The sequence below is a fragment of the Mucor mucedo genome (assembly GCF_025094135.1).
Source record: "Mucor mucedo strain NRRL 3635 chromosome Unknown EV154scaffold_14, whole genome shotgun sequence".
NCBI classification, from domain to species: Eukaryota; Fungi; Mucoromycota; class Mucoromycetes; order Mucorales; family Mucoraceae; genus Mucor; species Mucor mucedo.
In genome coordinates this window covers 208,422-232,570 of record NW_026252298.1, presented here as the reverse complement: position 1 = coordinate 232,570, position 24,149 = coordinate 208,422, and the positions used below count along the sequence as shown (strand labels likewise).

General features: G+C 35.8%; 8 protein-coding genes across 8 annotated transcripts; 3 read left to right on the top strand and 5 right to left on the bottom strand.

The window, feature by feature from the left end:
- Positions 1 to 27: 27 nt before the first annotated feature.
- On the top strand, positions 28 to 5,678 carry EV154DRAFT_599678 (uncharacterized protein). The gene is made up of 14 exons (XM_051607127.1): positions 28 to 864; positions 925 to 1,098; positions 1,163 to 1,887; positions 1,937 to 2,032; positions 2,100 to 2,199; positions 2,250 to 2,319; positions 2,376 to 2,523; positions 2,578 to 2,759; positions 2,852 to 2,992; positions 3,047 to 3,215; positions 3,267 to 3,905; positions 3,966 to 4,161; positions 4,224 to 4,832; positions 4,889 to 5,678. Exons 1-14 carry the CDS (start codon positions 55 to 57, stop codon positions 5,630 to 5,632), a joined length of 4,803 nt encoding a protein of 1,600 aa, XP_051461272.1. The 5' UTR covers positions 28 to 54; the 3' UTR covers positions 5,633 to 5,678.
- On the bottom strand, positions 5,674 to 6,712 carry EV154DRAFT_59249 (transmembrane protein 223-domain-containing protein). The gene is made up of 5 exons (XM_051606919.1): positions 6,618 to 6,712; positions 6,356 to 6,569; positions 6,250 to 6,297; positions 6,069 to 6,185; positions 5,674 to 6,013 (listed from the first exon to the last, which is right to left on the bottom strand). The coding sequence occupies exons 1-5, from the start codon at positions 6,670 to 6,672 to the stop codon at positions 5,716 to 5,718; spliced, it is 732 nt and encodes a 243-aa protein (XP_051461271.1). The 5' UTR covers positions 6,673 to 6,712; the 3' UTR covers positions 5,674 to 5,715.
- Positions 6,713 to 7,522: 810 nt separating this feature from the next.
- On the bottom strand, positions 7,523 to 8,556 carry EV154DRAFT_576681 (uncharacterized protein; the record flags this gene model as incomplete). Its single annotated transcript, XM_051606500.1, has 5 exons — positions 7,523 to 7,721; positions 7,779 to 7,944; positions 8,003 to 8,055; positions 8,120 to 8,238; positions 8,305 to 8,556. The coding sequence occupies 5 exons, from the start codon at positions 8,554 to 8,556 to the stop codon at positions 7,523 to 7,525; spliced, it is 789 nt and encodes a 262-aa protein (XP_051461270.1).
- A 2,857-nt stretch (positions 8,557 to 11,413) lies between these two features.
- EV154DRAFT_542236 (uncharacterized protein) lies at positions 11,414 to 13,908 on the bottom strand. Its single transcript, XM_051604509.1, has 4 exons — positions 12,857 to 13,908; positions 12,729 to 12,799; positions 11,948 to 12,663; positions 11,414 to 11,877 (listed from the first exon to the last, which is right to left on the bottom strand). The coding sequence occupies exons 1-4, from the start codon at positions 13,893 to 13,895 to the stop codon at positions 11,442 to 11,444; spliced, it is 2,262 nt and encodes a 753-aa protein (XP_051461269.1). The 5' UTR covers positions 13,896 to 13,908; the 3' UTR covers positions 11,414 to 11,441.
- A 7-nt stretch (positions 13,909 to 13,915) lies between these two features.
- Positions 13,916 to 15,947, bottom strand: EV154DRAFT_497221 (major facilitator superfamily domain-containing protein). Its single transcript, XM_051600241.1, has 5 exons — positions 15,702 to 15,947; positions 15,554 to 15,635; positions 15,436 to 15,497; positions 14,754 to 15,374; positions 13,916 to 14,692 (listed from the first exon to the last, which is right to left on the bottom strand). Exons 1-5 carry the CDS (start codon positions 15,910 to 15,912, stop codon positions 14,196 to 14,198), a joined length of 1,473 nt encoding a protein of 490 aa, XP_051461268.1. The 5' UTR covers positions 15,913 to 15,947; the 3' UTR covers positions 13,916 to 14,195.
- Positions 15,948 to 18,563: 2,616 nt separating this feature from the next.
- Positions 18,564 to 20,220, top strand: EV154DRAFT_497218 (uncharacterized protein). Its single transcript, XM_051600240.1, has 3 exons — positions 18,564 to 18,982; positions 19,046 to 19,798; positions 19,859 to 20,220. The coding sequence occupies exons 1-3, from the start codon at positions 18,595 to 18,597 to the stop codon at positions 20,137 to 20,139; spliced, it is 1,422 nt and encodes a 473-aa protein (XP_051461267.1). The 5' UTR covers positions 18,564 to 18,594; the 3' UTR covers positions 20,140 to 20,220.
- A 1,574-nt stretch (positions 20,221 to 21,794) lies between these two features.
- Positions 21,795 to 22,678, top strand: EV154DRAFT_599674 (uncharacterized protein; the record flags this gene model as incomplete). Its single annotated transcript, XM_051607126.1, has 3 exons — positions 21,795 to 22,079; positions 22,193 to 22,263; positions 22,320 to 22,678. Coding segments are annotated over 3 exons (384 nt in total), but the record flags the coding sequence as incomplete, so codon positions are not given.
- Positions 22,679 to 23,186: 508 nt separating this feature from the next.
- EV154DRAFT_497215 (50S ribosomal protein L36e) lies at positions 23,187 to 23,883 on the bottom strand. The gene is made up of 3 exons (XM_051600239.1): positions 23,734 to 23,883; positions 23,339 to 23,473; positions 23,187 to 23,265 (listed from the first exon to the last, which is right to left on the bottom strand). Exons 1-3 carry the CDS (start codon positions 23,827 to 23,829, stop codon positions 23,191 to 23,193), a joined length of 306 nt encoding a protein of 101 aa, XP_051461265.1. The 5' UTR covers positions 23,830 to 23,883; the 3' UTR covers positions 23,187 to 23,190.
- Between the last annotated feature and the right edge of the window lie 266 nt (positions 23,884 to 24,149).

Sequence of the window (24,149 nt, the reverse complement as noted above, 5' to 3'; positions counted from 1 at the left end):
CTTTTTTTTTTTCTGTGTTCTGTTTTTGATTTTAACAAGACCTAATACTTAAAAATGGACTTTACGTCTGCACCTTTCCAGGCACTTCTTGTTCAAAATGCAGCCGATGAACAGTTACTTGGATTCTTAAACCAGTTGGATGAACAGTATACGCATGCAGTTGACGAAAAAGTCCGATTTGGCAACTTACAGATCTTGTTGCCAATCCTCAAAGCTCATCTTGCTCGACTTGACGATCACGAAAAGGAAGAAGCTTGTCTTGAACAATTTGTAAAGCCTTGGATGATTACCAGTTTCTCTCAGGAATCCATGGTCGCTACCGAAAGTGTCACACTTTTAGAAAACACTGTATCCTATCTTGTAGGACGATCTCTTTTATTACATGCCAATAAGAAAGACAACACATTTGGCAAAGAAACTTTGTTGTTATTTATCACTCAATTGATTTCAGCCATGGAGGCCGAACCTGACTTTGTCGATCTTAAGCCATTGGATTTTATTGAATCGAGCATAGAGCAGCTGAATTGTCGTTCACAATGGGATCAAGTGCAGACAGCCATTACTGTCCAAGACACCGCCAGCCACATTTTACTTGATCTCGAGTGCTGCCTTGAAGTACTTACCCGTTTCGTACGTGACTTGAACGAAAATCAAGAACTTTTGTCTTTGAACGTTACAGAAACTGCTCAGACTGAAATTCGTCAATGGATGGAATTAATCTTTACTATCGCTGTAGCTATGATTCCTTGCACTAACGCCACTATCAGAAGCAAGTTGAGTCATGGATTATTACCCAACTTACTTCGTTGGCAGCAAAGCCCTACTCAGAATATTGAATTAAAAGATCAAGTTTATTGGTGTGAGGTAATATCTCTTTTCTTTTTAGCATAGTCCTTAGATTGGCGTTGACAGTCTTTTGTACAGATGGTTTGGAAACGCACACTACAAATGTTTGCACTTCCCGCAACCAACCTTTTAAGATTGGAAATTTATGGATTGATCGCTCGTTTCTTTGACTTTTATTTTGGGTTGAATGATGGCGCACCTGTCATCCGTAAAGATCTTCGATTTGATGCCAACTTTTTCAAAATTCTGCAGGTAATAGAAGGGAACCAGACAACAACGAAAAAAAAGGAGGGATTACAACTAACACACTTTTCAGAGTGGTCTTCAAAGTAATGATTCATTGGCTCGTAAATACTCGTCATATATTCTCAAGCGCATCATCGATTTCACCGAGAAAACCCCTTCGACCATTGCTGATAAATCAGATAGCGATTGGACACCTTATTTCAAATGGAACGCTGAATTATCAAACGAATATATCGAACATTGGGACGATTGGTTTTTATTATATGATATCATGCATGAAAATGTAATTCATCTGGTTGAGCCTGTCTTACCTCGATTCGAAACTTTATTGAACGCTAATGCACTTGATGCCTCCTGGTGGGTTTTATTAATGTATCGTGGATTTCAAAACGATACTTCGTCTGTTAAAAAGGGTCTTTTGGAATTTATCTTTTCACGAGAAGATCCTTCTATTTTAAACAAAATGGGAATTGAACAAGGGTTCATGTTTGGTGCTTTATTTAAGACTGTGGATTCAACTGCTTTATTTGCTGTGCCCACTCAAGGTACCCTAGTCAGTCCCTTTGGTGAGCATTTCAGAGAATTCATGCGTCGTTTGGTTCAAGCGTTTGAAAAAGAGCAAGATAAGATCAATTTCCTTCGCCAGTTAATTCATCATCTCTCTCATGTCGTTAGTAGCCATGCACCTATTCTGTATACAATGGAAGCTTTAGCTGAAGTGGATTATGTCGATGCATGGGGTCCCGAGGAACTCAAGTCTTTGAGAGTCTTGGTCGATCGTCATAGAAACTTTAAGTAAGGTCGCTAAAAATTGACCTTGTATTCTAACTAACGCACATTTTAGCATTCCTGCAACCAAGCAGTTTTTGCGTAAATTAGGTATTGCGGCTGTTGTAAAACTTAGTAATACCGCTACTCTTTCATTTTCTGATATCGCAAAGTAAGGGTTTTCGTATATATGTTGTTTGGCCATTGCATTAATCAAATTTCTTTTTTAAAATAACCAGGACAATCTCATCTCTTGTGAGCGAGTATCCCATCAAGACTAATTCCAAAGAATTTAAGTTGATCCGTTACTGGTTAGAAACCAGAATTTCCAAGGATAAGGTAAAATACATTTGCTCGTGTATGTAACAGTGCATTTACAATTTTCATAGTCTCTCGATAGCATTTTAGGTGCCTTGAAGGATCGTATCAAAACTTATGTTTGCGATTTGAAGTCTGAAGGTAAAAAGATGGAGTTTCTTTGAATCTAGGAATGAAAATACTCATATAATATCTAGATATTCCTGAGGCTGTTTTACGTACACAAGCCAACGTACTTGCTCGCACATCTATATTTGTTGTATCCAGCATGGAAGGTGAATTGAACACCGACGATGTATTAGATCTTCTCTCCGTTTTTATTGCTCGCCTCAAAGATTCGTCCTGGTAAATTAAAATACGAAAAGGCCGAAAAAAACGTATTTATTAATGCAATCTTAGTGATGAAGTTACTTTTGCTAGAATTTTGACTCTATTCAATGCATTATGGGAAAACTTTGGCATTTGTTTTGAAACAAAGTGTAGCTTTACCAAGGTGATTGGATTAACTGATGAGAATATGTTGAACATCCTGACTAGAATCGGTCAAAAATACCTTAACAAAGTAGAAGAAAACGTCGTCGGTAAATTTATACTCGTTTAAAAGTGATATTTCAATATGGCTGATGCTTTTTTTTTTTTTTTTTTTTTTTTTTTTTTTTTTTTTTGTTGGTAGATGATGATTTAGCTGAATTATACTTATCTTTGACTCGACGTATTTTATCAAGTGAAAATGCGCTTGCACCAGAGACAAGAAAGACGACTGTTAAATCCCTTTTCGATCATTGTGTAGAATTATTGAAATATCGCTCGCCTTGTAAGTATTCGGCTTCAATCGTAATTTTTTTTTGAATATTAACTTGTTGTGTAGCTGTTGATGCTAACAAAGAAATGTCCAAACCAAATTATATTCGTTTGTTGAATATTGTCTATGCATCTGCTATTGAGCACTCCTATTTTACATTGGGTTGTGATTCCCCTATTGTTAAATTGGTGTATGGTCTTCCAATGAAGCGTACTCAAGAAGCATTACGTGAAAGGTAAGTAAGAACGAACAAATATTGTTTTTTCGTATCTAATCCTTTTAAAAGATCTTGGGGTGATTGTTTGTCATCGTTTATTCGTGTGAAGTGGGAATGTATTGAAAACATTGTTCGTTACGCATCTATCGTAAAGAAGAACAACATCGAGAAAGAGTTCTTTGATCCTATTGAACTTTTCGAAGAGGCGGTTGAACAGCTTGAAAATGGATCTGAAATGTGTGGCGAAGCTCTGATCAGAAGTTTCGGACCTATTCTTGCTTTCCCTTGGGATAAAACTCCAGAGATGATTGAGCGTTGTGTGGATTATGCAATTGCGTTGATGATGGAAAATATTGCTCAGTCGAGAACTTTCCCCCTTCTTATTAAGGCTTTTGTTGATGTGATTTTCCAACCCGAGCTTTTGTGTATTCCTGAACTTAATGAAGATAATGGACCCATGAAAAAGGCTTTACACATGGTACTTCAAACAGGCGATCTCAAACCTTTTGTTGTTGCCCAGACATCCAAACTTCTTCACAACTTCTGGTCTACCTTTAGTGAGGATGCCAATAAATCCATGGTCCAATATGCACCCGAGATTGCCAAACTATTGGTATTTGGACCTCTTCGTGATCGTGGTGATCAAAAATTAGAAGCAGCGATCGCAGCTAAACTCGCTACTCCTACTGAAATTTTAGAAGCAGAAGGGTAAAGCTTTTTATCAAACTATTTAACAGTATATCTTATATTCTCCTAATTAATATATAGAACTGCCGAGACTGTCTTTAGCCAAAATGATTATCTTGTACGTGTCGATATGAATGATCTCTTATTAAGACTTGACGTCAACAACAAGGATCATAAGCTTTTTGCAAATATCTTGCTGGAAAATTTCTTCCGTATCATCAACGAAGACATATTGTTTGAATTTATGTACACATCTACAATGGAGCATCGATTAAAGGTAACATTTAAATTACTAGGAGATGAAAAAAACATACGGCTAATTTTTTTTTTTTTTAATAGTTACGAATTTGTTGTTCGACCATTCTTATCATCGATCTTGCAGACGAAAGTAAATTAGACGACTATATGAAGGTTATATTTGAGGTGATGAGAAAGGAAACTGTGACATCTGTACGTTGTTATTTAGAATGGGCCATGGTAAGGATTTTGTGTCGTTTCCCTCAACGTTTACCAGCCCTCTACGAAAAGCTTGGTGATGCTAATCATAAGCCCAACTTTGTCATTTCCTTATTGACCCTCACATTCACTCTTTGTGACAATTTACCTCAAGATCATATCGAGGGCTATTTTAAAGAGATTTTTGTTTGCCTGATTCCTTGGTTGATTACCAACCATTTCACCATTCGTTTATTCTCTTATTGTGCCTGGCAACGTAACTGGAAGAGCTGCATCCAGCATGGTTATGGAAAGCAATTAGAGGAGAACAGATATCTTCAATCCATCGGTCGTTTTATGGAAACATATGTGGACTGTATCAAGTTTTACGATAAGATCCAAACTCAATTCTATATGACAAAATTCGATCCTATTCAAGATTTCAACATCGAGTTCATTTTCCGTCAAATGATGACTGAATTTGGAGTGATTGAAAATGAGAGAATTGGATCCGTAAGTTGTGACACATGACGTAAAATGAATTACGTGTCACTAACACTTTATATTAGAAAGCGTTTTTGAGAGTGAATCCCCATGCTGTCGAAAGATGTCCCTTTGAAAACCCAAAGAGAAAGGAGCTGTACACATCCGCCGATCCGTCTGAAATGATTGGCATAGAGGAGGAGATTGAATTAGCAGAGGCCAGCAGTACAAGTTCGAACAATGGTTTGGAAGAAGTAATCCAAAAGAAGATTATGCCTTGGGAGATGATGTTGGAAACAGATATGGACCTTACCAAGAACCTTGTACAGAAGAATCGTCGTCGTAATGATCTTATTGTTGTAGCCAGTCTTATTGACAGATTGCCTAATTTGGCCGGTTTATGTCGTACTTGTGAAATCTTCAATGCCTCTACTCTAGTGGTGCCAACTTTAAAGATTAAGGACGACCTTGGATTTACCACAATTAGTGTTTCATCAGAAAAGTGGATGCCCATGATTGAGGTAGTCGAAAATGATGTGGCCAAATATTTGCAGGAAAAGAAGGAACAAGGCTATACTTTATGCGGTTTAGAGCAAACCACGACAAGTGCTACTTTGGGTGACTATGAATTCCCTGAAAAATGTGTTTTGTTATTGGGTAAAGAGCGTCAAGGTGTTCCTGCCGATCTTTTGCAAATGTTGGATGTAACCATTGAGATTCCTCAGTATGGTATTACCCGTTCCTTGAATGTCCATGTCAGTGGTGCTATTTGTATTTATGAATACACAAAGCAAATGCATTGGAGACAACAGGCTGCTATTACCCAATAAGATTGTATATATTTTATGTATCCCCCTTTTTTTTCTTAGCTACTATCTCTTGTTATTATAATAAATAATTTATTAACTTCAGTCTATTTGCCATTGATATTGTACCATAATCCATCAAAAAGTTTGCTATCCATAAATGTACCCTTTCTATCCAACATGTAAGCCATCTTTTCTCCCTTGGCACCCAAAAAGATATGCGATGAATTTGCCTTGGTTCCAACAACATCAGTCCCATTCTTTCCGACGCCAGTAAATACCTTTTGTTTACAGTATAATTGATCAATGGGATATTCCTTAAATTGGTGTGATTTTATCAAACGAGCGTGAGTGACGAGTTTCACGGTTTGAGCACCCTTTAACAAAATCAGCTTGTCAATATATCTATAATTGAGATTAGTATGAACACAAATAAATCCTTGTAAAAAAAAGCAATTACCTCCAGGGATAAAGACACATTAGTGTGGCGACTGCAACACCAACAGATATGAGACCACTGGCAATGGCGATACGTTGAGTTTTGGGTGCAAGCACGACAGCTTCATTTTCTCCTTCTCTAATATGACTGTGAGTTTAAGGAAACTATTTAACGTGCGCACATATGAGTGTATATGATTTACCCTTCGGTGGTTGTATATGCAACATAGGCTAAGCTAGCAAGATTTCCCCTGTAAAAATCGAGAGTTAATAAAGTTTGACAGGTAGATAGCACGGTTTGCTCATTACCAAAACATGAGTTGAACACCAGCAGAAATGTACAGCCACATGAATGTTCTGCCAACACCAGAAGGTGCTTGATAGAATACAACGTCTTTTTGATCTAATGCTTGCTTTAATTGTTTGCTCGTGAATTGGATCGACTTTTTATCGAACGCTGACTTTAATGAGTTTTGAGTGCCATAACATGCGCGTTGTTGAATCCCATGGAAGCGATTAAGAACTAGTAAGGAGGTTTAATAAACGTTGGAGTGAATAATTAAAGACTTACATTGAATAGGTTGACGGCGAAATAATGATGCCTTTAAAGTTGAAAGGAGAGCCATGTTGTAAACAAAAAGTAAAAAACAAAAAAAACAAAAAAAGTAATTGCCGTTAATTTTTTAAAACTTCGGGTTACAGTGACTTTTGAATTAGCTGAAAACAGTTTTTCTAAAACTAGTTGAGGGCAGTCAATGATGGTAAACAGACAGCGCTGTATCATACACGGGCAGTTTACATATTTCAGATGAATAAGCCCTTTTATTATAATTTCTTGTAGTTGCATTGATGAATTATATCGAAAGTAAAACCGGTAAGGTACAATTGGACAAAGACACCACAAGCAATAAAAAAAAAAGTACAGAATGACACAGATTTTGGTTCGCTTCACAGTCGCTTACGCTGTAAAAACAGCTGGTAAAAAACAGTAAACAGAGCAAATAGTTTGAATGTTGATCTATACATAAGGGAAAAAAGAGTTATCGATACCGTTTCGTGTTGCTAGCTACTTTTTGACGATGATGCTGTCGTCCGGCCAAAACAAAAGAGGTTTATGTTAGATATTAGTGCTCAAAATTCTTTTTTATCTTTGAGATCTTACTATATTTAACAATGGAAATGTTAACCGAGATATGCGTCCGATTCCGTGACAATGCGTTTTATTCGAGTGATGAGTGTTCATTGTTCTAGTCAGAACATAAATCGGCTTTACCGGAATAAAATAGGTTTAAGCACGTGTGTACAAAAACGCAGTACAGAGACCAGTTTTGATATGAATTCAAATCACACACGCAAGATGTATGATGAGTCATTGAAACCTCATCAGGTGAACAGAAACACCTGGTAAGAAGATTTATATTTTATTTAAAAGTACCATCTAAATTATAAAAGAACAATAATAATAAAAAGCCATATCTAGACGAGATCATGATTGATTTCGTATTTTTGGTTTTTGGTAAATTTACCAAGTTTCCATGCCACCCAATCACGTAATAAATGAACGGAAACCATGAAAAAAAAGAAAACAATGACCAAGGTAGCAACCAGGAAATACCAAATGGCTGCTGAAGGCCCTTGATCCCAACTGAGAAACGGATACACCCAAGTGTGGTCACTGGATAAGTTATATTTAAGTACAATAAAACCATATCATTGCGTCAAAGATTCTTACCGAGCGTAAATGATAAATGCCAACAGCATATAAGAAATAAGCGTAAAAAATACGGGCAGTACTAAACGAATAGGTATGGTCATGGTATTTAAGAGCACGTCTATGAACATGAGAAAAAACGAGGCTCCGTGTACAGATACGTTCAACCATTCTACGACCAAACTATCTATATTGGGAATTATTGTAAGCTTGGTCCACTTATTTTTGTAATACTTTGTGCTTACTCGTAGATTGGTCCGCATTTAAAATGGACCAGAAAACAACAGGAGTTAAAACGCTATAAAATAGTAAATAAATAAAAGAGCAAATCATCTCTCTTTCTTTTCTTTTTTTTCTTTTACTTGAACGTCATCACCGTGGTATATAGATAGAGATAAAGATAATTGAGCACAGTGGGTTGGTTTAAAAGAAAGTTGACATTTTTGTATCTCAGGTAACGAAAATGATACACGCAAGCAGTCTAATATAGATATTAATACGATGCGATTATTGCCGGGAGAGCCGAATGCTCAGATATGAAACTTACGACGAGATAAGCATGGAGACCGATAAATGTCAAAGTTGTGAAGGCCGCAAAGAAGCCACCAAATCTACCTAGATCAATCATGACAACGAAGTAGGCCCAAAATGTGATGGTCGAATATAAAGTTAGGATTATTCGAACCATAAAAAAGGTTCTACACGACATCCAGTGTGAATTAAAAGCTTGCTCGGGAATAAATTGATCGAAACCGAACCATCGTATGATGGAGTAATTTGAAGGTGATAAAGATTCCATTTTGTTGGGTTTTCTGTTTTAATATTTCTGTAGCTATGCGAAAAAAAATATATATTATATATATAGAAAAGAAAAAGACAATTTTTCAATTTGGTTTCTAAATATGATGATTTATTTAATTTCTTTGGTTAAGATTGCTACGGCATTGATAAGTTTAAGATGAAATTATTTTTTTACAACATATAAATAAAGAGCGATTCCTGTCCCGCATCTTTTATATCTGCTTAAATATTAATATATATATATATATATGTATCTATCTATTTTAAGAGATGCATCATTGTTCATGACACAATGAATCGTCATTCATCCTTTGGGGTTTTTTTCTCTTTGCAGGATAAATAGAGATTGTCCCAAAATAAAGGAGTACAAAGAAGTACTTTTATCTTAAACAGGGAACAGGTTTTTTGATCATAACAACACAGATATCATCTATACGATGTAAGCATTATCTGTTTCTAATTTTTTTTTTTAAAAAAAAAAGAAAGGATAGTATGCATTGAGTTAGAAGTTGTATTAAATGATCAATAATTTGGCATTTATATGTACCACGGAAAAAATTAGTTACCAATCTAAAAAATGTTTTTCATATTGCAGCGATCGTATCCGCACATAATTTAGAAGATTAAGAGCCAGATTCATCACATGAAACTAGACGAAGCTCATGAGACCCTTTGTACTCCTTTTTTCTTGATTTAACATTTACCAATTATCCATTATTTATTTCTGAAGTGCTTAAATTTAAAAAAGCGCAGGAAAAATCAGAATTTTTATGTATTTCAATAGTAAGAACAATGTCGATGAAAAGAAAAAATCGGATAACTACTTTCATTAACAAAAAATAAAAGACTAGATAACGTCAGGATGATTCGATTTCTTCTGTATTTAGTAAAGCATTCCTTCCTTTTTCTTTCTCTTGGTCGGACCACGGTGTTCCTTCACAAGGCCAGCTTAATTGTTGCGGGAGGCCTACACAAGAATCTTGAATACACTGTCAAAAATTCGTGCATAGTTAGCTCCAGAAAAAAATACTGCAATTGCCAGTCTTGATAAAAAAACTGTAATAAACGAATCTAATTCATGTATCAAATTTCATTATTTCTTTACAATCCGACTAAAAAATGGTTTTTTTAATTGAAGAGCCAGCTTGGTTCTTTCTTCATCAAATGGATGGTATTTTGAGACAGAATAGGGTCTTTCAAACTCTGGTTTTGTTGCTGATCTGCCATGAGGCTAATCCTCCTTGTTGCTTGCATCTGCACGTTGTTCGATTGTTGCAAAGATATTCTCCGCTGTTCGATTTTCATCTTTAGTGCGAGAAAGCCTTGATTCCAGATGTAAATTTGTGACTTGGCCTCGAAATAAACATTTTGAAGTTGATTCAGTTTTACTTAGATATAACTATTTGGTTTCTTCTTCGTTATTTAAAAAGTCTGCTTCCAATTGTTTAGTAGATACCTGCGGCAAAAAAAAACAATTGAGTTTCATAAATAATAAAGAGATAAATATCGTGAACTTACATCATTGCTCTGGAGAGCTTTTTGGTTGGCTACCTCTGAAGCTTTAGCTTCTTGTGATTTTTGTTGCATGATATCCATGATAACTTGTACTTCAATAGAAAAATAAGTCGTTTTCTTGAAAACAGCTTGGTCTGATATAATCTTTTCAGCTTTTATGACCCTTAACTGTTTCTTTGCTATACACAAATTTCGTTCAAGAGAGTTAATTTTTTTTTGCTTGACCTTTCTTTTTTGAGCCAAGAGACGTGATCTTGTCTTTATGGAGATATCTATTTAAAACGCGTTAAAACTCTACGTTGTCTGTTTTTTATATTATATATATATATATATATTATATTTTTACATACTTACAGTTCTTTAAGGTTGCTTTGTAGTTTATTAAGTTGTCGAAGTTAAGCATTTTTCCTTATTGCTCTTACGTGCTGTAATTTTTAGCTATTACGTGGACGTCTTCATCATAACCTACGCCGAAAGAAGTAAATTATCACTAAACGAAACAAAAAATTTATAGAATGTTGAAGGCATTAACAGAGTGAAGAACTGGTTACCTCTGGGGTTTACGTGTTGTTGGGGCAATCTCAACCTTCCAGAAAATTCGTATCGTATGAATAAACTTTTGTATGCATCTCAGGATGAGTCAGTTTGATTTTGCATCGATTCTGGAGAAATAGCATTGATTCATAATTCACCAGGTAGAATCGTCACATTTAATATTTTATCTTATATGGGTTTTGAGTAACAACTTTTTTTTTTTTTTTTTTTTTTTTTTTTTTTTTTTTTTTTTTTTTTTTTTTTTTTTTTTTTTTTACATATGAAACTGATTTCTGAAATCAATTTTATCAATCCCTAACAGGTAATTTTATTTGCGCAGGAAAAATCTTAAATACAAAAGGACCTATATTTTTATCAGGACAAACTCTCCATTGTTTGAAGATTTTGTGTCACGGTTACCGTTAAAGATGCGTACTTGATTTCAAGTGTGATTGGGAGTTAAAGCACAATAGTTAACTTATTGATCATTTATCAAATATTTTTTCTAATAAAAGTATGTATATAGCAGGCGATATATACATATTTATATTTAAGAGCATGTCAGGTCTATAAGAGCATGTCAATTTCTATAAGAGAATGACAAATCTATAAGAGCATGTCAGGTTTATAAGAGCATGTCAAATTTATAAGAGCAGATCAGGTTTTATAAGAGCTTGTCAGATTCAATAAGAGCTTGTCAATTTTTTTATCTAGTGTCCCTATCGGAGGAATAGTTTATTATATTACATGCAGACTTCATATATTTATACTGCTGTAACATGAAAATGGATATCATAATGTAGAAAAATGTGTAAAAATATACTTTATTTTAGATTATACAGGTCTCTTAAACGCGTTGATAACAGTACGCCATTTAAAAAAAATGGCTGAAAGCAGTTCAAACAATCCTACAACAATAATAATCGGGGAATAGATAATGTACCAAAACACTTGACGAATTTTTTCGAGCCATATGATGCGTGTTTGGCGCTTAAAGATCACGCGCGCAATCCAGGCCACGGTACCAAAGATCAAATCTGTAGCTACACTTGGAATGAATGCATTGATCACCGGGTTTGCCTTCAAACAACGATTGATCACCCAGTCTCGTTTCACGGTATCTATGCGGCTATTGATATCCAAAATTGTGCTCAAGAACGAAGCTGTCAAAAGTGAGCCAAGTATGACAACTGTCAAAAATAGATAAGCAACCAATAAAACGCCGGCAACTACACTTTGATATGAAATTGTATCACCGATTTGAGGAGCACTATGAAACGCATTAGGAAAAAATAATAATAAAGCAGATTTTCATTCAAAAAACAAAACAAAAAACTTACTGAAGTGCACCAAGTAGTAAATAGCGCAACATAGTGAATGGTGAGATGTCATCAAACTGCAATGCAGCAAGAGCGACCCAAAATCCAAAAATGATAAAAGCTCCAAGTGAGAATACCCAAAGACTGTTAATAAGGCATTGATGCAAGATATAATTGGTTTTGGCAAGGCTCCAGTTAAGATCAGAAGCAGTTGAGAACAAACGGAAAAACATGAGTGGTGTAGCGACAACAACCAAAGCTAAGGACACTGTCAAGAAGTAAGCTTCCACCTCGATTTGAGAAATCACAAGTAGAGCAAAGAAACGAACGATAAACGCAATAGATAAAAGCGAGGCTGTGATAATCGAAATATAAGACGATATCTTTCGAAGGTATGTAAAGGGCTGTGTAAATAGCTTGTAAAATTCCAAAAGAACATCGGAAATAACAAGGACATAGTATACATATTCGTAAGCAAAAGGGTTATCCGATGTGTAATCTTGATTGGTCACGGTAGCCAAATGGAAGCAGAGGTAAACCAAAGCCGTAAAAAATCCGAGCATTGTTTGGTAACGGACACTTGGCCAACGAGCAAGAAAATCAACAAATGTGTGACTGATAACGTACCATGCAAAGTTCTTCGGCTCTGGTGGTTTTGTACCATCTTGTGATTTTAACCAAATATGACTGGGATGGTTCGGGTCTTGACGCCAATTTGGACCTGATTGCCAAAGATCCTATTACAAATTATTTCTTTAAAAAATAAAATTCTTTCTGAAACCATTTTTTTTCTAAATATTACCTCGATTACAAGTTGAACCCGAGAATCCGAAAGAATCAATTGACTGTTATTCTCAACGGCCCATTCCAAAGCTTATGTACGATTAAGTAAAAAGAAAAAAAGAAACAGCGTCTGTGTATATACATTACCTGACTTTCCATGCATCCATTTATTTGTTAGCATCTCATATAACACAACATGAGATGCAGAAGTATCTTGCACCTTTAAGCCAAGATTCAAAGTTGAAAGAGCAAGTGATTGCAAGGAGACATCTGTTTCAGTAGAAAGAGCGGATGATTGCCGACGTTCGTGTAACAATGCCAAAACGGCACAGACAGATGCATTTTTGGCCACATCATATACGCTTTGAGCAGAAGAAGGAATCGCCTTAAACTCTTGTTTTTTTCTTTGCTGTACAATTCCAATTCCGTTACCGTTGCTTTGTACAGTTTCCACTACAGTTGTAGTAATGGGGCTGGTTGGGCTAGGAGCGGGAAGTAAACTTGCAGACGAACTATTATTACTTCCAGTGGACCAACCATGTTTCTCCTTCCATTTGTCAGTGGCAAAACGTAACGCATCTACTGCATAATCACGCTTTCTTAAAGCCTTTTTTCCGCTCTCCGTCTTCTTTTTGCTTCCATCAATAGACCATTCACTCAATTTTTTCTTCAATGTAAATCGGACGCTACCAGAGTCACTATCACTATCACTATCACTATCACTACTGTCGCTACTGCTTGAAGGATATTGAACAGGAACTGGCGTAGGCTGTTCTTTTTTCTGTTGCTCTTGTTGCTGTTGCTGGTTCAAATATTGTTGCTGTTGTTGTCTAGCCAATTGTTTCTTTTCTTCTACAATAGCGCGTGCCTGCTGATTCTTTTTTATTTCAGTAAAGACAAGAATATCTTGGATTTTTTCAGTGAGCTGTTGTGTGGGGATGGTGGGCTGCCCAGCGGTAACAATACTGTGATAATAACGCGACGTGGTAACAGACAAACCACCTCCGTTATAGAGATAGCTAGAAGTTTCTTGTGGGTCAAGAGAGGGAGTCATAGTGATTACCGTTTGCTTTGTCTTAGCTTCACGATTACTATAATTTGCCGTGGAGGTATCCAAAAGCCTAGTATTTTCTGTGTTAGCATTGCTGCTACTTGGAACAGGCGACGAAGGTATATTATCGGACATAACAAAATGAAGGAAAGAGAAAAAAAAAAGGTTTTAGAAACACAAGAACTATTTTATGTGAATACAAAACTTTAAAATGTGGTGCAACCATAAATTGGCGTTTTTGTTTTTAATTTTTCGGGTTTATTTGTTTTCATCAAAAATGGTATAGTCTGTACAGAAATAAAATTCTAAAATATTCAAGGTTGTGATGAAAGAAGTAATTAGGGATAAGATATATGTAGTATTAGAAGATTGTGCAATATGAATATGTTTTTAAAAATGAATATATGAAAAGTTGAGTTGAGGTTTTTTTTTTCTTTACATGTTTGAAATGAGTGAGCCTGTCATTTTCCATTTCAAACAGATACATATGAGGGACCCGAAAAGATAGACAGCACCAGAAAACATTTGGACACCAATATATCCTCCACCTGGCGTGGCTTGTTGAATAGCGGAAGCAATTGGTGGACCTGTACCTGAAATAGCACTAGCAATAAACAAAATGGAAAGACCTCCAGAAATGTTATCAGGTCCAACAACAGCAGCTGTGATAGGTGGTGCAAGTGCATAATAGATACCACAAGTAAAACCAAACAAGACTGCAAAGGCCATCATTGTTTCATAAGTTTTAGCAAACGGCCAGAGCAACATACAGAAGAGCCCTGCCAAAGTGGATGCGATCATAAACATGTTTAAGCGACCAATACGATCAGCATAATAACCTAAAATGAGACGTCCAATAGCATTCATAGCGCAAGCAACACCTACGATATTGGAAGATTGAATAGCACTGATGCCATGGGCTGCACAATATTCTATAAAAGGAAAAAAGAGTCAGTAACAAAATCAAATCAATTGTTCAGCCAATGAACTTACTAGGCATGTAAAACAAAGGGATTAAATAACCGGTTAAAGCAATAACAACACCAAATAACATGATGACAAAGTTGGCATCTTTTAACAAAGAAAGCTTGAAAGGAGAACGAGCGCGTTGGTTGACGTGTCCAGGGGGAAGACGAGTACGAATCAAACAAGATGCAATCATACAAATGCCAAATGCCATAAGACCGACAATTCGGTAAGTCCAGGCAAGGCCGTATTTTTCGACTAAAGAGCTGACCATTGGACTCAAAGCCAGACCACCAAATCCAGAGCCAGCCGAGCTAATACCCATGGCTGTACCACGGCGGGTGGTAAACCATTGAGGAATTACAGCTACGATTGACATATACACCAAAGAAGATCCGAAGCCAAAAAGAACACCCTGAGACAAGTAAAGATGCCATACTTCAGTACTGAATCCAGCCAAGATAATACCGAGTGACATGAGGGTACTGCCTAGCATCATCGTTCCTCGTGCGCCCAGAAATCCTAACATAGGGCCGACAGGGGTGAAAATATTTAAGCATACAATAAGAGTTGCACCAACACCCATAAGTTCGATGGTGGTAGACTTGTCTTTAAGGATTGTCGTTGCGAAAGCATTGGAGAACACGCCTATTAAAAAATAAAAAGGTTAAATGGTGGTTTGTTTACCCGGGGAGTTATAATAATTTACCCCAAATTGACGCAGTTCCAAACATAATAAAGTTAATCAAGAATCCAACAATAGCAACAACCCTGGATCAACAAATTAATAAAATGAAAACATTCAGATCAGAAAATTGTATAATTACCATCCATAACCACCGTTTGGAATACCTTTATAGAATGCATTGTGCTCATCAGGTAACTCAATCATACTTGCCATGGTGACATCTAAGAGAAGGTAAATGATTAATAAACAGAGATATCAGATCAAACCTAAAGGACAAAATATTTTACTTGTTTTAATGATTTCCACATTTTCTAAACCTCCATGTTCAGGATCATATTTTTCAGTTTTTGTTGTTCCAATTTTTTCTAATTCGTGGTGGATATTATTGTTTGCGATCAAAGTCAAATCATTTGCTTCGTCATAGGTTGTAGTAGATGATGGTGATTTTTCGACATTCTCTGTAAATAACTCGTTTGGAAACGGGTTTGGTTTGTCCATAATGAGAAGAATAAGAAAAAGATATTTAAGTGAAGAGAAACAGCTATTTTTTTTATCGAACAATAGTGTCGCCCTTTTATACATCAGATCCCCCAAATCCGCCTTAATCTTTTTAGACACGAATAGATTATTTAACCGACAGATGCACTTACTGACCTTTAAAAACAAACAAAAGGGTCGTATTTAAAGTCGAATCAACTAGTCTAAGAGATATAACGATAAGAAACATACTGCGCTTTTGTTTACGAAGATTATTTCATTTAGCTGTTTCTATCATAGTTTATACGGAATGAATTTCTGATGGGGGTATTTTTTTGAAGTGTTAATTAAAGCCCAGAGGTTGCTCGAAATCAACAATTGAAATGATTCATCCAGGGGAGACAAGAAAGGGCGATTCTCGGGTTGATGATTAATGGATGAGAATTAATAATACAACAAACTAGTGTCTAACCCTTACATGTGCCTTTGGTACACAAGAATTTATAATCAGTACGAGAAACTCTACCATTCCTTTTCTTTTTCTTTAGGATAAATCGCTACTTGATCCATCATCTTGTTTCCCCATCATTTAACCAAAAAAACCGCATTTTTTATTGCGTACATTAAACCTTAAACCACCTAAGTTTTTGGTAAGACATATTTTTTCTGTCACAATGGTAGTACACAACCTTGTGGCAAAACTTAAAGGCGAAATATTCGCGTTTGCTGACAGTGGTGAAGTGTAACACAAGTGTCGGCCCGATTTATTTATTTCGATCTATGGAAGATTTAGTCAATGATTAGCAACGTTGGGTCATACGTTATGAAAATCATTTTTTATTTGTGAAGTTAATTGGATAACAAATGAACAGATATGCTGTACAATATGTTCATATGCCAAAAAAAGTAAACATAAACAATGTTTAAAAGCATAACAAACTACATACTCTGAGATCAAAGCTACTTTAAAAAAAATAACCCGTGAAAACATTTCCCCATCAAAAGTTCTTGGCCAGTTAAATTTTTTCTTCTTTTGGACACTTTTTAGTAAACGCCACTGGGGCGAAGTAAAAAGCGGAAAATCAACTTACAATAAAGCGGGCCTTCTTTTTTTTTTAAAAGGCGTTTTATTATTCGTCTGTGCGTATTGCCTTACCATGGTTTAAGATCCAGAATCATAACAATAATAAACTATGGCTCATCTTGTATCATATTCAATGCACGGACGCACATACACAACAGTTTAAATATAAAAGCAGATCATATAAGGAGTTACCCGTTCCTAGCTATTTCTCCCCTGATTAGCCTCGTCGATCCTTCATTTATTAATTGCATAAATATTTCAATCTAGATCAGAGCAACTTGTATTTTTTTGTCACGTCGCACTCATAGGTTTAAAGGCCTTAAAGGTACTTGCAGAAAAATAAGTCAAATTATTCGTAATAGGGCGTCTTGTTTCATCATCTGGCGGAATTATAATCGAACCAGCTCCCCCTTGAATTGATTCATCTGAAGCGTATCCATTAAAGAAGCTTAACCATATAAACGATGTGCTATATATTTCTTAGTAGAGAAGACAAGGAGTAAATTATGTGTGTCATGCTATACTTACTAATGTTACCTGTGTGCTCATTTAACTTAAACAAAGAATCGATCAGCTTAATAAGATGACCACAGTTTATTTGTAGTGCTATTGCTATAACAACAATCAAAATGTCTATCTGACGCGGTCACAGAACAATAAATGTTACGAAATAAGTTTGGGCCTAAATAATGCATGAAAAAGTGTTTTAAAAAATGAATGATGTTATTGGTCAGAGATGCCCATAGATTATGGGAACGACTGGGAAACTTCGAGATATTACTTTTTAAGTGCCCAGCAAATCAGAAATGAAAGCTGGAGTTGTAATGAATCAGTACAATATAGCCAAGCGTTTTAATCCCACTTTATAAAGGTTTTACTCAAATCGAATGCCCGCCTTGGATACAATCAATGTTACTGATATCAATTATGACTACTGTTATTTTGCACACGTACATTACATATTAGATATAGTGAAAATTGACAGCTAAACTTACTGTTGTGATGGTGAGAATATTTAATGTTTTACTGATCTCATATGTTAGTGACACATAGAAGTGTGAGTTTCGGTCTCATCGGATCCTCCTATTAATCCGGCTCTCAGTGATCCACTCACTATTCATTGTCAATGGCTGTTTGTACCTGCTTTTTTCTTTGTACGCTTAAATCAAAATCAAACAAGCCAAGTACAGATACCCTGTTATTTGATGATATAATAACTATAGCTGCTACATGTAAATTATTCGTATAATGACGAAGGTTAAATAATGTAGACTAACTACGATTTAATAATAAATTTAAGGCTTGGATGGCATGTGATAAACAAAGGACCTGAGACTAATGAAACGTTTAGCATACGGAACACTGCATGGAGCGAATTTGACATGAATATGATGTTAGTTTTGCTGCGTAATATAATCAATTCAAAGTACAGCCAATACTATTTATAAAGATGTGGGTGATTAGACCTACCACTTTTGGAAAAAGGCCTGGGATGTGGTTGGACAGGTCTAGGTCACGCTTTTTGAACAAAGAAAAAAAAAACAAAGAAAAAAGACGGACTCTATTTAATTTCTATATTTTTAGCGCTATCTTCCTTTTACCTATCTTTTTATTATAATATGTACAATAGCAAAAGAAGTGGTATATTAACAATTCAACGTGCACAATATAATAACTGGTGTAATAATAGAAAATTATCAGCGTCTAATGTAGTTACTTCAACACCACCTATCCATAGAGACAACAATCTTCGTTCGTTTCCGTTACCACCAGAGCTTTTATTAGAAGTATTTGCTTATTTAACTGATTGTCAACCTGCTCTTCATTCCGCATCTCTTGTCTGTACACAATGGATGTATTGTGCTGCTCCCATTCTATATTCTCATCCCAAGATTAACGATACTTACCGTTGGGCGACATTTATATTAACACTCACCAGAGACCGCATGTCCTTTTTTTATGGTGATCTCATTCGTTCTCTCGACTTGTCTTCGGGAAAGTCCATTGGTAAGCTCTATTACTACAATCCTATATTTTGTGTTGTCTCTTAACTGTACTGTATGCATATAGAGGCTATGAAGGACCAGGAGTTCTATAGACGTCTATCCAATTCAAATGATGATCAACTCCAGCAACAAAGAATTACTCTTGTCAACAATATTTCAGACAGAAGATCAAGGCTCAACTTAAATGTACGTGATAATGGCTCTATTAGATTCCAGCAAGAACAACAAGATTATTTAATGAAGGGGCTCCCCTTTATTATTGTCTCGACTTCTTCCCTTGTACAAATGTCTCATACCTGTGGAAATATTACCTCATTAAATTTATCCTACACAAGTCTGTTGTATGATTACTTAGTTGCTGAAACGGGTGAATACTTGTCAACTTTACAACGTTATGCAGTTCAGCCTGGTTTAACTCATATTCAGATACCGATCGAACAAGCGATACAATCTATTGGTAAAGAGTGTCTACAGTTACAACAAGTGAAAATCCAAAGATGTGAATGGGTCACTGCTCATGTTATATGGATGTTTGTTTATCACTGTCCCAATCTAAAAAAACTGGATGCAAGAAGGTCAACAAAATGTACTGTGAAAAGATTAATTGCCAATGTATTAGAAGATACTTCTCATCCTATACCAAATCCAACAGTGGGAGATAATAACGGTAGCGACTCTTCTGTTGAATTTCCTTCATCTTCATCGTCGTCAACAATGGATTATAATAGTATCTTTAACGAGAATTCCAATCAAGAAGAAGAAGAAGAAGAGGAAGACGTTGATGATGATAATCTCACTGTTCATTTTAGGTTGAACGGTAAGTGAATTCCAATTTTATATTTAAAACTCACAATTTTAATTATTCTCTCTTTTGAAGAAGAAACAGGTCTCTATGAGCAGCTTGAAATTCCCAATGAATCAAGAATGACACTTGTTAGACAACATACTGAAGAACCAGAAGAAAGTAATGACGCATTTTGGCTTATGCCTTTTCCCACCGCTGCGGATGAAATGCATCCGATTGGATTGAGACCACCCTCACCACCTAACCTAACCTCAACAGGGAACAACAAATCCCTCAAAAATATTGTATATGACATTTTATCTGATGCTAAAGAATCTGGCGCGAGCGATTTACACTGGCTACAAGATTATTAAATTTCACTTATATCCTCAATGTATATATCCTTTCTGCATGTATCCCAAATAATAATAAAAAAAAACACTTAGTAACTTACATCATATTACAAATTGAGCACAACAATAATGTTTTCTTTGTTGAATAGGCTCATGTGTTTCGTATGGTGGATCTACTTGAGCCATCTTTGTTATTTGTGCTGCCAATCGTATTGTTGTTTTATATGTTGGATATACAGCAATATGGAAGGACTAAAAAAGCATCCAAGTTTAAGCCAGGTTTATTACTACTTCATGCGATTTTACATGAATTCTTGAAAACCATGATGTTAAATGATATCATTCAGCAGTAAAAGTGTGATCTAGAATGCATGAATTCAGAAAATTTACGGCTTCTTTATAAATATGTATAAACAATTACTATGACATCTGGCTTCAATCGTTAAGAGTATTATATCTATCTCCACAAGATGATTGTTTTCATTGTTCTTGACAACGGCGGAGGGGGGGTGCACACAAGGCATACTCTTCCCAAGTTCATACTACTTTATTTTATTTTTCTCTTCAGTCAAATCCGCTCAAGCTCTCCTAGTCGAGTACAGAGTTCACTGTAGGTTCTCTACTGTTATTATTACTTGTTTGTTGGGAGAATTAGCTCCATCGTATTGAGTGTTTTTTTAATGATTGAACAAGGCTTCAAGAATAGGACATTGCACCTTTTCTATGCTTCATTTGTAAAGTTCATCACAACTTGAACTGTCTCAATATGGCTTTACAGTATTTACGCTATGAATTCGAAAAATAATTTTCATTTGTCTGAATTTAAGTAACATGGCTTTATGTAGTGAAGAGTCAGAATTGGTCCAGCGGAACACATAAGTCACTTAAAGAATATGCCGAAAACATTCTTAAGCTTTGACATTATGCAAAGGAATTAACTAACGAAAAAAAAAAAAAAAAAAAAAAAAAAAAAAAAAAAAAAAAAAAAAAAAAAAAAAAAAAAAACGGCTTTACAGTTAGATACTATAAAACCCCACGAATAAATCAAACATTCTATTATAACTTGAAAACTACTACTTTATACTTGATTTAAACAGCTTTATTTCTTTATTTTTGTTTAAAAAAATAAGTGTGCTTCTCTTAGTTCTCAATGCAACTTTTCAGTAAAAGTTACAATGATTAACAGGACAAACAACCACGAGAAGGTGAAAGCACGTCTGGTCCCAAAAAAAATATATGAGGTGTTTGCACGCACCTTTTAAGAACAGTAAAATTGGCATTAATAATAGCGACTTATAAACAAGATCTTGTGCTTTCTTGTTTGCACTCTTCATTATTGACAAAAATACACGTTCTTATCCGTAGAAAATCTAATGGGCAGAATCCGTTCATAACAGGCAGTCAAACGAACCCCTCCTTTCAAGGTAAAAGCAAGTGAGGCACCAGTACCTGTTACCCAACACAAGGAAAGGAAAAGTCGTTGACTTAAACTACTAAGGGGCTTCGGGAACCTTCACAGTATACGTCGTCCATCTTCCCTCATTCCCCTCAATCCACGAAGACTTTTTTTTTATAAATAAAAAGAAAGAAATCGTGTTACTGGTGGGTTCGTAGTGTAAGAATGTACAATAACATTACCGAAGTGAGGCATTGCAATTCTTTGTTAATTTAATCAGTACGGAATACTACCCAGAAATACCCGAAGGCAGAGATACCCGAAGGCAGAGATACCCGAAGGCAGAAATACCCGAAGGCAGAGATACCCGAAGGCAGAAATACCCGAAGGCAGAGATACCCGAAGGCAGAGATACCCGAAGGCAGAGATACCCGAAGGCAGAGTTACCCGAAGGCAGAGTTACCCGAAGGCAGAGTTACCCGAAGGCAGAGATACCCGAAGGCAGAGATACCCGAAGGCAGAGTTACCCGAAGGCAGAAATACCCGAAGGCAGAGTTACCCGAAGGTAGACAGAAAGGGACAGACAGAAAGGGACTATTAAGGAGAGAAAAAGAGAAAAAAAAATCTGGGGAAACTTTATACCCAGGTTCATACACCGCTGACGCAAGCACTTTTTAGGCCAATCAGATTGCTCCTAGCTGGTTTATTGGATGGAAAATTAAGCAGCTAAAAAGTAAAGGCTACTGGGTGTATGTATTGTATTTTGCAAACCTGATTTATTTTATTTGTCTGACAATCATTTGAGGGTTATTGTTTCAATACTTTCAGTCTAAATTTGAGGTTTATATAAGAATAATAATATGGAGAGCGTTGCATGAATTTAAAATAGCTCAAGGGGTATAAAAAATTGACAGATAATATTTTGGGTAAGAGTCGTAACAAGACGTTACATGGTATTCGGGTAGGACAGTTATGCAAAACATTTTTTGACGTACTGTTGTTATTTATCAGACTTCATACATAACAACCGTACTCAGAATGGAGATACATAATTACAGAATTATAGAGCATTACCCATTCTTACTGTAGATCATCCACAATAGCATTTCTTTCAATGATAGTATTCATCTCAACTCTATTTTAAACCGTTATGAACTCGATGACTGTTTGATAAGATAACGAAACTGTTGAATACTTTCCGGTTTTTCTGTTAAAAGTAATGAATTATGCATTAGCAGGCGTAGAAGATCATTGCTCATATCAATCCTGAATAGACGAATTCCATTGGAGGTTAATGCGCAAGCCCGATTTATGTTTATCTTCTAGATAGATCGCCCTGTAATCAAAAGCTTAAAATATCATATAAAGAAATTGACTTTCTCTTGATCCAAGGAACAACAGTCCTTAAAAGAACTTTGTATCTCGTTATTTTATTACTATTAACAAGTATAATAATTACTTCTCTGGAAGTGAACATGGCATTACTCGACAACCACAAATGTAGCACTCAAACACTCTTTTACACGAAAGGGATCAAGACCGTTCCTAATCTTTAATCCAGCATACCCTCTCTCTTTACACTCCCTGAACAAGGCTTTTTTTATAAATGTTTTAAAAGAACAGCCGAAATGTACTTTAGTCTTTTTTTATTGCATTGTTAAATAAAAAGAAGAAATTTAAACACGACGAGAAGAAGCGATGGCGGATTGGAGTTCCTCAATCTTCTTCTTGGCACGAAGGAAAGAACCGAGCTAATAATTAAAATGGGATCAGCACTTATATCCAGACAGAATACACACTTTTATTTTAATATAGAAAGCTTACCTTGGCCTTACAGAGCTTTCTGGCACGCTTATCCTTGGAGTTCTTGATCAATTCCATAAGACGACGTTCATAAGGAGCGAAACCGGCAACTTCACGAATGATGTTCTTAACGAAGACGTTACGTTGAGAAGCAACCTAATTTTGCATAATTAAAATTAGTCAATTTTCAAGAGAGGAAAAATGTTTTATAAAATGGAGTGGATTCAATGGTTTTTTTTTCTTTTTGCAAGGTGGTATAGGTATTGATTGGGGGTAAATGTTCGGTTTACTGATGAGTGACTTTTGTTGATTATGTTGTTGTTTGTTGAATAAGCATGTATTCCATATAAACTCTCCCTCGCAAAAAAAAAACATCCATCGTATCCACTGTAAAAAAAAAAAATATGTATACATACACCAATCTTGTTAGAGGGCTTAACCTTGAGTTCACGACGAGTGGTGATGTGGCCCTTGTTGAGACCAACAGCGATTCCAGACTTGGATGCAACCATTGTATGTATGATGAAAGAGGGGGATCGTTATCACGAATCTGCAGCCTCCTCCTGTTTCTACACTACAAAAAAAAATTGGGGGAGCGGGTGGGCGGGCGTGCGTGCGTGCGGTCCGATCTCAAACATCGCACAAAATAGTCCGGGTAATTTCATAGCACGGTCCGGACAGCTTTTTTTTTTTCCTTCTTTTGGTTTTTCTTGATCTACTCTCAGTCGCTCATACAGTCAAACCTATAGAATTTGGCGTTTTCGAAAAAATGAACAACGGGCTGAAGTGGTAAAGACCCTTATTGAATAAATTATATTGCATGTTATCATAT

Excerpts from the sequence above, each read along its gene's own strand:
- EV154DRAFT_599678 (XM_051607127.1), top strand. The coding sequence starts at position 55 with ATGGACTTTACGTCTGCACCTTTCCAGGCACTTCTTGTTCAAAATGCA. Across the intron at positions 1,099-1,162 it reads ACTTTTTCAAAATTCTGCAG|AGTGGTCTTCAAAGTAATGA; the intron begins GTAATAGAAGGG and ends CACACTTTTCAG. Across the intron at positions 2,524-2,577 it reads CGCCTCAAAGATTCGTCCTG|TGATGAAGTTACTTTTGCTA; the intron begins GTAAATTAAAAT and ends ATGCAATCTTAG.
- EV154DRAFT_59249 (XM_051606919.1), bottom strand. The coding sequence starts at position 6,672 with ATGGCTCTCCTTTCAACTTTAAAGGCATCATTATTTCGCCGTCAACCT. Across the intron at positions 6,570-6,617 it reads TCGCCGTCAACCTATTCAAT|TTCTTAATCGCTTCCATGGG; the intron begins GTAAGTCTTTAA and ends CCTCCTTACTAG. Across the intron at positions 6,014-6,068 it reads ATGTGTCTTTATCCCTGGAG|ATATATTGACAAGCTGATTT; the intron begins GTAATTGCTTTT and ends TCTCAATTATAG.
- EV154DRAFT_542236 (XM_051604509.1), bottom strand. The coding sequence starts at position 13,895 with ATGTCCGATAATATACCTTCGTCGCCTGTTCCAAGTAGCAGCAATGCT. Across the intron at positions 12,664-12,728 it reads GGGTTCAACTTGTAATCGAG|GATCTTTGGCAATCAGGTCC; the intron begins GTAATATTTAGA and ends AATTTGTAATAG. Across the intron at positions 11,878-11,947 it reads TTACTACTTGGTGCACTTCA|TGCTCCTCAAATCGGTGATA; the intron begins GTAAGTTTTTTG and ends TGCGTTTCATAG.
- EV154DRAFT_497221 (XM_051600241.1), bottom strand. The coding sequence starts at position 15,912 with ATGGACAAACCAAACCCGTTTCCAAACGAGTTATTTACAGAGAATGTC. Across the intron at positions 15,636-15,701 it reads TGTGGAAATCATTAAAACAA|ATGTCACCATGGCAAGTATG; the intron begins GTAAAATATTTT and ends ACCTTCTCTTAG. Across the intron at positions 15,375-15,435 it reads TGGAACTGCGTCAATTTGGG|GCGTGTTCTCCAATGCTTTC; the intron begins GTAAATTATTAT and ends ATTTTTTAATAG.
- EV154DRAFT_497218 (XM_051600240.1), top strand. The coding sequence starts at position 18,595 with ATGTACAATAGCAAAAGAAGTGGTATATTAACAATTCAACGTGCACAA. Across the intron at positions 18,983-19,045 it reads GTCTTCGGGAAAGTCCATTG|AGGCTATGAAGGACCAGGAG; the intron begins GTAAGCTCTATT and ends GTATGCATATAG. Across the intron at positions 19,799-19,858 it reads TGTTCATTTTAGGTTGAACG|AAGAAACAGGTCTCTATGAG; the intron begins GTAAGTGAATTC and ends TCTCTTTTGAAG.
- EV154DRAFT_497215 (XM_051600239.1), bottom strand. The coding sequence starts at position 23,829 with ATGGTTGCATCCAAGTCTGGAATCGCTGTTGGTCTCAACAAGGGCCAC. Across the intron at positions 23,474-23,733 it reads AGCCCTCTAACAAGATTGGT|GTTGCTTCTCAACGTAACGT; the intron begins GTATGTATACAT and ends ATGCAAAATTAG. Across the intron at positions 23,266-23,338 it reads GAAAGCTCTGTAAGGCCAAG|CTCGGTTCTTTCCTTCGTGC; the intron begins GTAAGCTTTCTA and ends TTTAATTATTAG.